Below are 12,788 nucleotides of genomic sequence, written 5' to 3'. Positions count from 1 at the left end.
CCTTCGCGTGCACGACCAGCTGACCTCGTTTCCCTCCATTCTGATGCTGCACTAGAACTTGCCAAGTGCCATAACGCCCTGGATACGTTAAGGTCAACTCCATCGCCAAGAACGACTACATGATGACCCTGGATATGGGATTGCAAAATGCCAAGTACCCTTCAGTTCAGCAAGACCGGCAAGTACGAATACCGCACTGGGTCGACAAGTTCAGTGATCACCAAGTACCCTCTCCGGATCGTCGAGTTGGTCTACAAAATGTGTACCACTACGTCGGAGACCTCAGATCTGTCAAGTTCCATCCCAAACGTGTATGACTACTTCGACGACACCCCATGAACGTCTACTTGCCCTACGTCCCATCGAACCCGAACCGTCTCAACAGCACGCTCCAAAGGTATAACCGCCGAGAACGACCGCCCGTGGATGAATGCATGTGTTGTATGAGATGCATGTTTAGATGTTGTATCTGCCCATGAACGATTGTCTTTGTCACTCGTTTCCATGCCACTAACCCGTGGGAACCCGGTATCTGGGATCACCCCACCATCCTTGCTTAACACGCTCCCGCCACACTACATTTTGCACCGGTATCTCCGTGAGCTACCGGAACCGACATGTTGCCATGGCATCATTTTCGGATTCATCGCCGTGGCACCCTTTCTTTCCACCACGGTGACAAATGCTTCATAATATGCTCATGTCAACGTTTTCATAAAAATTGCATAAAACTTGCACATGTCATCCGCATCATGATAATAACCTTGAAATGTTTAAAATTGTTGTTTACTTTAAATTGCTAAATGCATGTGGGGATTTACCGGAATGGTTATTTGTTGCTTCCGGCCTCACTTAAAATTGCCTAAAATGTGTAGTTTACTTATGCTTCACCTCTTGCCATGATTAACAACATTTAATTTTGTTGGGTAGATAAATGGGGGAGAACTAAATAATCAAATCTGGTGTTTCGTCAATATGCAACTCATTGCATATTGAGCTCCACTTAATTTGTAGTATTGTTTGTTGCACTTTGCCATGACATGACTCTTTAACCGGACATGCATCATACTTGATTGTGCATCTTGCCATGATTATGCTTGTTGGTTTACCATGTGGTTTGCCCCTTTCCGGTGTTGCTCCTTCTTGTTAGTTCCGGTAACGTCGCGTTTGTGAGGATCCGTTCGACTATGCCTGTTCGTCTTCTTCTTGGACTCGTTCTTCTTCCTTGCGGGATTTCAGGCAAGATGACCATACCCTCGAAATCACTTCTATCTTTGCTTGCTAGTTGTCCGCTCTATCGCTATGTCGCGCTACCTACCACTTGTCATATCATGCCTCCCATATTGCCATGTCAAGCCTCTAACCCACCTTCCTAGCAAACCGTTGTTTGGCTATGTTACTGCTTTTGCTCAGCCCCTCTTATAGCGTTTCTAGTTGCAGGTGAAGTTGAAGCTCGTTCCTTGTTGGAACATGGATATGTTGGGATATCACAATATCTCTTATTTAATTAATGCATCTATATACTTGGTAAAGGGTGGAAGGCTCGGCCTTATGCCTGGTGTTTTGTTCCACTCTTGTCGCCCTAATTTCCGTCATACCGGTTTTATGTTCCTTGATTTTGCGTTCCTTGCGCGGTTGGGTGTTATGGGAACCCCTTGACAGTTCGCTTTGAATAAAACTCCTCCAGCAAAGCCCAACCTTGGTTTTACCATTTGCCTCACCACAACCTATTACTTTTCCCTTGGGAGTCACGCCCCCAAGGGTCATCTTTATTTTTACCCCCCCCCTCCCCCCCCCCGGCCAGTGCTTCTCTAAGTGTTGGTCCGAACCGAGCTGCCTGTGGGGCCACCTCGGGAAAACTTGAGGGATGGTTTTACTCGTAGCTAGTCTCATCCGGTGTTGCCCTGAGAATGAGATACGTGCGACTCCTATCAGGATTGTCGGCACATCAGGCGGCTTTGCTGGTCTTGTTTTACCATTGTCGAAATGTCTTGTAACCGGGATTCCGAGACTGATCGGGTCTTTCCGGGAGAAGGAATATCCTTAGTTGTCCGTGAGAGCTTGTGATGGGCTAAGTTGGGACACCCCTGCAGGGTATAAACTTTCGAGAGCCGTGCCCGCGGTTATGTGGCAGATGGGAATTTGTTAATGTCCGGTTGTAGAGAACTTGATACTTGACTTAACTAAAATACATCAACCGCGCGTGTAACCGTGATGGTCTCTTCTCGGCGGAGTCCGGGAAGTGAACACGGTCTTGTGTTATGCTTGAACGTAAGTAGTTTCAAGATCACTTCTTGATCACTTCTAACTTCTCGACCGTTGCGTTGCTTCTCTTCTCGCTCTTATTTAAGTATGTTAGCCACCATATATGCTTAGTGCTTGCTGCAGCTCCACCTCATTACCTTACCCTACCCATAAGCTTAAATAGTCTTGATCTCGCGGGTGTGAGATTGCTGAGTCCTCGTGACTCACAGATACTTCCAAACAGTTGTAGGTGCCGATGTTGCCAGTGCAGGTGATGCTACCGAGCTCAAGTGGGAGCTCGATGAAGATCTTGATCGTTATTTTGTGTCTTTTCCGGTTGATCAGTAGTGGAGCCCAGTTGGGACGATCGGGGATCTAGCATTTGGGGTTGTCTTCTTTTATTTTGGTTCCGTAATCGAACCTTGATTGTATTCTGGATGATGTATGTTTAACTTGTTATTTGTGTGAAGTGGCGATTGTAAGCCAAGTCTTTATCCCTTTCTTATTCAATACTTGGGATTGTGTGAAGATTACCCCACTTGCGACTAAACCACTATGCGGTTATGCCTCTAAGTCGTGCCTCGACACGTGGGAGATATAGCCGCATCCTGGGTGTTACAGACCCCGCTGCCACGGGAGGGTAGGACAAAAGATGCCATGCAAGTTCTTTCCATAAGCACGTATGACTATTTACGGAATACATGCCTACATTATATTTATGAACTGGAGCTAGTGCTGTATCGCCCTAGGTGATGACTGTTATATGATGAATATCATTCAACAAATTGTCGATCCAATGCCTACGATTTTCCTACATATTGATCTTGCTAAGCTACTACTACAAAACTATTACTATCACTGTTACCGTTACTGTTGCTGCTACCACTACTATCAAATCTATCATATTACTGTGCTACAGATCACTTTGCTGCAGATAGTTAATCTCCAAGTGTGGTTGAATTGACAACTCAATTGCTAATACTTGCAAATATTCTTTGGCTCCCCTTGTGTCGAATCTATAAATTTGGATTGAATACTGTACCCTCGAAAACTATTGCGATCCCCTATACTTGTGGGTTATCAAGTATACCCATGTGTATCTTGAATAATCATCTGCAATCACTAAGCAATATTTTCTTCCCCCAAGACTATCAAAAGATGGAGGACCAAAGAGATCCATGTGAAGGAGCTCCAAGGACCTCTCCGAATAAATGATAGTCGTGGGTCGGTGAGCCGTCTCATGTAGCTTTCCTCCAATACAAGCACAGCAAACACAGTCTTTGGCAAAACTCACATTTGTTAGTCCACAAACGTGATCCCCTTTGAGGAGACTTTGCAAAGATATCATATTAACGTGTGCTAAACGGTGATGCCAGAGCCACCCTACGTCAACTTTAGCCATTAGGCAAGTCACGGTCTTAGTGGGTTGCTCCGAAAAGTTAAGCACATAGAGACCGTTATCGACATGCCGAACAAAGGCTACTTTAAGAGTCTTGCTCCACAAAAGGGCCACGATATCAAGATCAAAGAATGTTGCAAAGCCCCTGAGTGCAAGTTGACGAATGGAAAGTAAATTGTATGCAAGGGTCTCAACAAGCATGACCTTCTCAATAGATAAGTCTTGAGAAATGACAACCTTGCCAAGATCCAATACCTTAGATGTTAAAGCATCACCAAATTGGATATGGGTGCGCATAGATGGGGTTGGTTGCACGTCCACCACCAAGTCCTTGCTCCCGATCATATGATTTCTCGCTCCACTATCGAGCAACCATGACACCCCACTGGAAGCAAACTCCTACAAGAGATCAATGCTTGGATTTAGGTACCCATTTTTAATGGGTCCTTTGATATTAGTAACAAGGGTCTTAGGAACCCAAATAGACCATTCAATGTACTCATAAGAAGAACCAACAAATTTGGCATAAACATGCCCATCACTAGCACAGCATAAAACATAAGGATTAAAGTTGTCGGCTTTGTTGGGAGGGAATGTCTTGCCCTTCTTGGCATTACCACCTACAACCTTGTCCTTCTTATTCTCATGAGCACCCTCTCCCTCCTTGACAAATACTTCCTTGAGAGGGAGAGGTTGCTTGGTCTTGCTCTTCTTCTTCTTCTTCTTCTTCTTCTTCTTTGACTTGGATACAAACCCAAGTCCCTCCTTTGCCACAACTTCCTTTTGATTGCTCAAAAGGTCATTGAGGTTCTTCTTACCTTGTATGCAAGTCACAAGGCCTTTCTTAAGTTGCTCTTTCGACTTGGCATTCTCCTCCACAAGGTGCACATGCTCACAACAAGGGTTGGCATGGGCGTTATCAATTAATACAAAAAGGAGGGCAAATGGCTATCTCATTGGTTAGCTTCACTTGGAGTTGATCACGAGACTCCTTGAGAGAAGCATGAGCACTATTTAAGCCCTTATGAGCCTTGTCAAGTAACTCAAACTCTTCCTTGAGTCTTGCAGGGCCAACCCCAAGTTCAACCTTCTTGGATTTAAGCACACAAGCGAGAACAAGTGCATGATCATGATCTTTCCTTAATTTAGCAAGGTCAACATTTTGTGGCTCCTCAAGAGTCGAACGAAGACCTCGCTCTTCCTCCAGAACAATGGAAGATCCGCTATCTCATCGTCATAGGCACAGCTATGCCCCTCCATCTCAGTGATGGTCTCCTCATGAGACTCAATGATGTCATTGGCCTCACCTGGTTGTTCCAAGAGAGCAACGAAGTGCTTCTTGGTCTCACCTTTGAGCTTACGCGAGAACTTGTCAAACTCATTCTCATCCACACAATCCAACAAGGATTAGTTGTGATGGAAGTTTTGATGTTGGAGGTTACCTTGTTGATGCCTTTTGCCATGAGGCACTTTGGGATGAGGCTCTCGTTGGGGGCATCAAAGAGAGACACCAAGGTTGGAGAAGAGGTGGCAATGGCCACGGAGGCCATCGTCATCCCTTCACCACTTGCATGCATCATCGTCATCGAAGATGTACTCTTCATGCACCACCAACCCCTTTTGTGTCACCCTCTTGGCGAATTTGTTCTTGTTGGGGAAGGGCTTCGCCTTGTCTTTGCAAATGATCTTGCCACCATTGTCTTCCCTCTTCTCATAGGGGCAATCCACCACAAAGTGACTCAAATTACCGCTGTTGTAGCAAGTTCTCACACATTGATTGCCCTTGGAGCCACTTGAGTTGTTCTTGGAGAAGTTGGGCCTTGAGTTTCACTTGTTGCCCCAAAATTGCCTTGACGCAAGAGCTGTGTGCTCATGGTAAGCATATTTTGTGTCTTCGGGGCAACTCTCCTCTTCTTCCTCTTCTTCTTCCGGGATATCCTTGGCCTTCAAAGCTAAGTTGGGTGAGGATTTCTTTGATCGTTGGACATGAGCTAGAGCGTTGTCGGCGGTCTTGTTCAAGATGTTCTTAGAAATAAATGCATCCAACACGTCACATCATGATAATGTGCGGAAGTCCGGTCTTTGATGGATCAGGAGGACATGGCCTTGTTGTTGGCATGATGGCCTTGAGGAACTTGCACTTGATCCAACTATCATTTGTGTCCTTGCTCCCATGATCTCGGAGTGAGACCACGATAGTTGTCAATCTTCAGTGGAGCTCACGAGGATCTTCATCTTCATTCATCACAAACTGATAGGATTCATCAAGGATCACCTCAAAGTTGGAGCGTTGAATACTCAAGCTTCCCTTGTACAAAGAGATAATGTGTTCCCATGCATCTTTTGCAAGAGTGAATGGGCGCAAATGAGCAAGCTCTTCGGGAGGCATTGTGACTTGAAGAATGAACAAGGCGGAGTGGTTGTATTGATTGTCCACTTCTTCTCTTGGAGTGAAGTTGTTTGGATCATGCGGGTAGAAGCCTTGTTCAATGATTCTCCAAAGATGTGTTGAGCTTTGATTCAAATGAGACTTGATACGAAAAACCCAATTTGGAAAATCATTTAACAAAAGCTTAGGAGGAGGACAAGAGGGTTGATATGAAGTGCATGGACCGGTCCTCCATAGCTCGGGGGAGGGGCAACTGCAGCATGGATGCCCGTCCTATTCCTTCCTTGGGGCAAAGGATTCTTATCACTACTAGCCCCCTCCTTACCGGAGTTGGCATCTGACTCTGCGGTAATGGGTTTAACCACTTGAAGCGGATGTAGAAAGTTTGAGACCGTCAAGGAAATTAAACAAGGATTTGACTTCGGTCTTCATAGAGGTCCTAAGTGAGGCAATATCTTCATGTAGGTCCTCTCGTGTGACCATGGCCACCGCCTCGGCCGTGGGTAGTTCATCCGCCCATGGACCGTCATCAACCATACTCTTTAGGCGGTTAAGCCCTTAAAAAGAGACGAGGCTCTGATACCAATTAAAATGATCGATATGGTTGACTAGAGGGGGGTGAATAGGCAACTACCAATTTTTAGCTTTTCTTATCAAATTAGGTTTAGCAACCAATAGGTTGTCTACTTGTCTAGATATGCAACTAGGTGAACAACCTATATGATGCTAACAACACCACAAGAAAGCCATGAGTACAACACAATAATAGCTTGCACAAAGTAAAGGTAAGAGATAACCACAAGTGGAGCCGGTGGAGACGATGATGTATTACCGAAGTTCCTTCCTTTTGAAGGGAAGTACGTCTCCGTTGAAGCGGTGTGGAGGCACAATGCTCTCCAAGGAGCTACTAGGGCCACCTTATTCTACTCACGCCCTCGCACAATGCAAGATGTTGTGCTTTCACTAGTGGTGCACTTGAAGGTGGCAACTGGACCTTTACAAACAAGGTTGGGGATCTCTCCACAACTTAATTGGAGGCTTCCAACACCACCACGAAGCTTCACCATAATGGATTGTGGCTTCGAGGTGACCTCTACAATTTAGGGTCCTCAAACACCCAAAAGTAACAAGATCCGCAAGGGATTAGTGGGGGGAATCAAATATCTCTTGGTGGAAGTGTAGATCGGGGCCCTCTCAACCAAACCCTAGAAAATCAACAAGTTTTGTTGGCTGGGCCTGGGAGAGAGATCGGACAAAAATGGAGCTTTGAGCAACAATGGAGTTTCGAAGGATAAGAGGTAGGTCTTCTTGGGGAAGAATACCCCCTATATATATTGGAAACGAATACAATCATGTTTTCTGTGCACAACCCACACACAAGTGGTACTTCTGCTTTAGGAGTGGTACTACCGCTCGGGTGGTAGTTCTAGTAGTACAGTGTATGGGCGAAGCACCCCGAGGCGGTAGTGCCACCGGAGCGGTACTACATCTCGCCCCAGCGGTACTACCGCTGAGGTTGCAGTACACAGGAAGTAGAGGTGGTAGGGCTGAGTACGAGGGCAGTACCGCAGTAGCGGTACTACCACGCGTTACTAGGGCCCTACTGCCGCGAAGTGGCAAACGAGTCTAGAGGCGATAAAATAAGCGGTAGTAGCAGTGGTAGTGACTAGACGGTAGTACCGCTCAACTGGCGCTCTATTTCCGCTTAGCGTTCTCGGTAACAACGAGATCAGCGGTACTAGAGCGGTGGTAGAGGTGGAAGTACCGCAAGCAGTACTACTGCCTTACTGTCGTTGGGCCCGAATAGACAACAGAAGACCCAAAATAAGTGGTAGTACACACGATACTGGAACAACGGAAGAAATCGGTCATGTTATGCATAGAAAGTGGAATTGCGAGTACCCTTTGAGCATCAATTGGCCACAACGTTTCTCTCACCAAATCTTCATCCCAAGATCGTGACCGGGTCAATAAGGTCACAAACCTTAGATAGAAGATGCCCCCTTCTAGGAGTAATAATTTTCCTATTCGCACAGTTAGGGATCCAGACATCTCTCCAAATATCAATATTATGTCCATTTCCAACTCGCCAGATATAACCGTTTTTTAGACAATTCACTCCCGCCATAATACTTTACCAAGTAAAAGAGGAACCCTTTTTTAGAGTTGCACTTATTAAATCGCCCTCCGGGGAATATTTAGCTCTCAAGATAGTAGCACATAAAGACTCATGATTATCAAGCAAACGCTTGGCTAACAATGCCATATTGAAACCGTGTATTTCTCGGGAACCCATACCTCCTTGGTCTTTTGGGACACGCATCTTCCATTGCGTCATCCAATGCATTCTCTTCTTATTGTCCTTGTCACCCCATCAAAATTGCAACATCGCGTAAATAATTCCCTTACAATTTTTTTTAGGAATTTTAAAGACGAGCATGGCATAAACAGGGATAGCTTGTACAACATATTTGAACAAAATTCCCTTTCCTCCCGCGAATAGCAAGTTTTCTTTCTATCCACTAATTTTCATAATAATTCAATCAATCAGGAATTTGAAACAATCACTTTTGTCCATACTCATATTTGAAATAGAGCAGTCAATCCCTCTATACATAGCAAGAATAAGTATGGAGAGAGAGGGTCTCCCTGCCTTAATCCTCTAGTAGGTTTGAAACTCGTAGTTTCTTTTGTATTAAAACGAACCCGGTACTCCACTGAGGTTACACATTGCATGATTAAATTTACGCATTTCTCTTGAAATCCAATCTGAGCATAATCTTCTTCAGAAAAGACCACTCTACTCAGTCATATACTTTGTGCATATCCAGTTTAATGGCACACAGACCCTCTTTACCATTCCTTTTTTTTCTTTATAGTATGGAAGCATTCATATGTCACTAAGATATTGTCTGTAATCATTCGTCCTGGCACAAACGCACTCTAAGTTGCGTTGATAATATCTAAAAGGATCTTCTTCAAAGGGCCGCAATCATTTCTGAAGTTACCTTGTACACAACATCGCATAGACTAATTGGTCGAAATTGAGTTACCTTTTCGCAAGATACTCCCTCCGTTTCTAAATACAAGTCTTTTCAGACATTTTAATATAAACTACATACGGATGTATATAGACATATTTTAGAGTGTAGGTTCATTCATTTTACTCCGTATGTAGTCACTTATTGGAATTTCTAAAAAGATTTATATTTAGAAACGGAGGGAGAGGGAGTAGATGACACCCACATGCGACATGGCAGGTGACCAACGCACGCGTCAGCTCGGTTGCCTGATCCTGATCTTTTACTCGGAGAACGATCAAGATTAAACCTGTGGTTTTATATGCTGACAAGTGACGACATACCAATGCACAGGGATTAATGTTTGCTTTGTCAAGTGAGGAACTCAATTATAGTGTGTGGTATATCGTATAATTGGCACAAATGTTTTAAAGCATTGCCTCATTAGTTGTCAAAGTAATGCCAAATAACGCTATCAGCTGACCACTAGAAAATCAATCATGTAGGAATATAATTCATCCAATTAAACGGAAATACCAAAACAAGTCATGTAATTTCGAATTCTTTCGACACGACCCTCCATGTTTTTCCTTTGTGCTTCATCCAAAAGCAACTCCCATGTTTTATACCTAGGCACTATCTCACTACCAACCATCTCTTCAAACAGCTGATATGCCCAGTCAGTCTCACCCACCCTGCAAAGACCATGGATCAGAAGACTGTATGTATCCACATCTAAACATAGACTTTGTTTATTGATCAGCTCATTCAACAAGTTCCGAATGGAATCAGCTTGGCCTCTTCTACTTAAAAACAGTCTGAGAAGTGGCCGATATGTCTGAAGATCAGGCTTACAAGAGTGCGCCTCCATTTCTTTCAGCACATTGAGAGCATCTTCATCTCGGTCTTTCTGGCAAAAGATTGATATCATGGTGTTATAGGTAGCCAAACTACGGGGCACGCCATTCATTGGCATCTCCACTTGAAACACCTGGGAAGCTTCAGACAGATAGCCCGCATTACCAAGCACGTTAATCAAGGAATTGTAGAACAATGTATCGGGCTTACAGCCAGAGGACTTCATTCTATTAGATACACTCAGAGCTTCTTCGAACATATGGCATTTTGATAGTGAGGTCATGATCATAGTGAAAGTAATGACGTTTGGATGGCAGCCTTCAGAACACATCCAATCAAGAATTTCATAGACCATCCTAAAATTGTGTTGCTTGCAGTAAGCTTCAAGGACAGCAGTGTAGGTGATAACTGAAGGCGCAAACCCCCGGGCTTTCATTTCCTCAATTGTCCACTTTGCCTCCTCGATTCTACGTGCACTGCACCAGCCATGGACGAAAATGTTGAATGTGTATGCATCAGGTTGAATGTGCGGACTGAGCACGAGAAAGACCTTACGTGCTACTTCAACCTTCTTTTCTTTGCAAAGTGCATCAAGCAGAACGTTCATAGTCTCTGTATTCCTCTCCAGCCCCATGTCCTCCAGCTTATCGAACAACATGACAGCATCCTTCCATCTCCTTGCACCTGCCAGCCTCCTGATGCTCTTCGCAGCTGTCTCGACAGTCACAAGGCCTCTGCAGTGCATGTCAGACAATAGATCCCACATCTGGTCAATCTGCCTCATCTTCCCAAGCAAGTCGATCATCCGACTACAAGCATATGCCGTGTGCTTGTAATTGCCACTCAACTGTGCCCACTGAAAAAGACCAAAAGCAGATTTCCAGTCATCCCCAAACTTACACAACAAGCTGTCCACAGTGTTACTTGTAAGCTGAATTCCCGGACAGTCAACCCCAAGGGACTGAACCAAATCCTGCACATTTCCATTGTGTGCCTTCAAAAGAGAACTCCTGATCTGCGCTGCTGACGCTTCTTCCTCCTTCGTGAGGTCAATACTGTTAAGATCTCGATTCGAGTGTGTAACTGATGATAACGATAATCTACAAGGAAGGAGTAATTGCAGGGCTCTCTTAGCACCGTGGCGGCGCCAGAGACTCAGCTGAGACATCCGGTGGTAGGACTAGAAATTAGCCAGCCTGGGTGCTGAATATCACAGTCGCTAAATAATAATAGCTAACAGCAGCAAGATGAAACCATAACCAATTGCAGATACTTCCTTGAGTTCCTTCTAGTACCACCCATGTATTGCCAAAGCCTGGAATCTACCAACATCCACCCATGGCATGGCAGGAGCCAGCTCAACACAGAGTCTCTTCTGATTGGTGCTAATGGATCTGGTTCCTACATTCCCTAGTAAAAAAACAAATGATACAAGATGATATATATTAGTTCTAGTAATCAATGTGTTTGGTTTAGTGATCAGTACAGGTCAGCAGCAGCCAAGACAAGACAAAATATAGGTGGAGCTCATAGACCAAAGCAAACTTGACTGTGGCGGAACTAAACAAGATTGTCTGGGGCCAGTGGCGAATCCAGGAAGAAAATGTAGGGTGGACTCAAAGTTAGCAGTGAGAAAACTAAACGCCCTTTTGAAAAGAAAATACTCATTATCTCTGGATCCTGTCGTCCAAATTACTACTAGGTACATGTAATATTTACTGGAATATTTCTGGATTTTCTCAAAAAGATCAAATTTGAATCTTTTTAGCACATGTAGTTAAGGGAAGGGGTTCTAAATCCTTAACTGGGACAGCTTTAGGTTCAACAAGAGGAGTGCTTGAACTACTTGCATGATCATATTCGTGCTCTTCATTTTTATAGATCGGCAAATAAGTTGTATTGGATACCACATCAATTAACAGCAGCTAACAGCACATGAATTGTACTCCCTCTATACTGAAATACTAGTAGTTGAGGAAAACTAATAAAAGTTTCCCCAGCAATAAGTATTGTGGTACAGAGGGGGTAGTAATTAACTAACAGTACATGAACTGGCTTAGCAAAATATTGAGGATTTGACTGACATGTACCTTGATTTTGCTGGATGCCGCTAGGTCGTGGGCGGTGTGCCCGCGGCTCCTGGATCCTGGCGCGGGAGCCGGCTGCTGCTTCGTAATCCCGACGCTAGGCGGCTAGGGTCCGCCGCTCAACAGCCGCTGCTGCTTGTCGTTGGCGCGCGGGGCGTGGATGATGCTTGCCGTGGGCCACAGGGCACGGGCTGCTGCTTGCCGCCGGAAAAGCTAGCCACTGTCGCCGGCTCGCCGGGCGCCGGCTGCTGGTTGCCCTGCGTCCGCTCGTCGCTAGCTAGGGTTAGAGGCTCGAGCCCAGCGTTCGCTGCTCGCTAATGGCGGCTGTTCGTGTTGGAGTTGGACGAAACAGATCGTGCTGGAAAAGTGCATGGGCTGTGGGCTGCGGAGGTGGCTAATGGGCTGGAGTAAGATTGATATAGAAATATAAAATTGGTTTGTTGGATGACACGCTTCAGCCTCTTGAAAGTTGAAACCGTGGGCAACTAGCTAGGGTGTCGCGAACCAATCTGTGGTTGGATGGTTGAAGGGACTGTGGTATCTCCAGTTCACTAGGGTTCAAGTTATGTTGCTCACATTTATTTTTGAATTTATTTCAGGATTTCCGGCAATGCGCATTTCCGGCCTACGATGACTAACTAAATTTCAAGATAATATACCGACTCAAAATATCATAGATAGAATAGATATATAGAATTTTTGGTCGACAAATTCGAAAGAATCATTGAGTTAAAAAGGAGCAAAGAATGACAAAAGACGAGACTCTACTAGTCTTCACTCTTGTGGTTTCC

General features: G+C 44.8%; 1 protein-coding gene across 1 annotated transcript; it reads right to left on the bottom strand.

Annotated features, from left to right (window-relative positions):
- Positions 1-9,553: 9,553 nt before the first annotated feature.
- On the bottom strand, positions 9,554-12,375 carry LOC123127625 (pentatricopeptide repeat-containing protein At3g04130, mitochondrial). Its single transcript, XM_044547381.1, has 2 exons — positions 12,001-12,375; positions 9,554-11,320 (listed from the first exon to the last, which is right to left on the bottom strand). Exon 2 carries the CDS (start codon positions 11,076-11,078, stop codon positions 9,576-9,578), a length of 1,503 nt encoding a protein of 500 aa, XP_044403316.1. The 5' UTR covers positions 11,079-11,320; positions 12,001-12,375; the 3' UTR covers positions 9,554-9,575.
- Positions 12,376-12,788: the final 413 nt, after the last annotated feature.

Source organism: Triticum aestivum, chromosome 6A (assembly GCF_018294505.1).
Source record: "Triticum aestivum cultivar Chinese Spring chromosome 6A, IWGSC CS RefSeq v2.1, whole genome shotgun sequence".
NCBI lineage: Eukaryota > Viridiplantae > Streptophyta > Magnoliopsida > Poales > Poaceae > Triticum > Triticum aestivum.
The sequence above is the reverse complement of the archived record's forward strand: the minus strand, read 5'-3'. Positions and strand labels throughout refer to the sequence as shown.

Excerpts from the sequence above, each read along its gene's own strand:
- LOC123127625 (XM_044547381.1), bottom strand. The coding sequence starts at position 11,078 with ATGTCTCAGCTGAGTCTCTGGCGCCGCCACGGTGCTAAGAGAGCCCTG.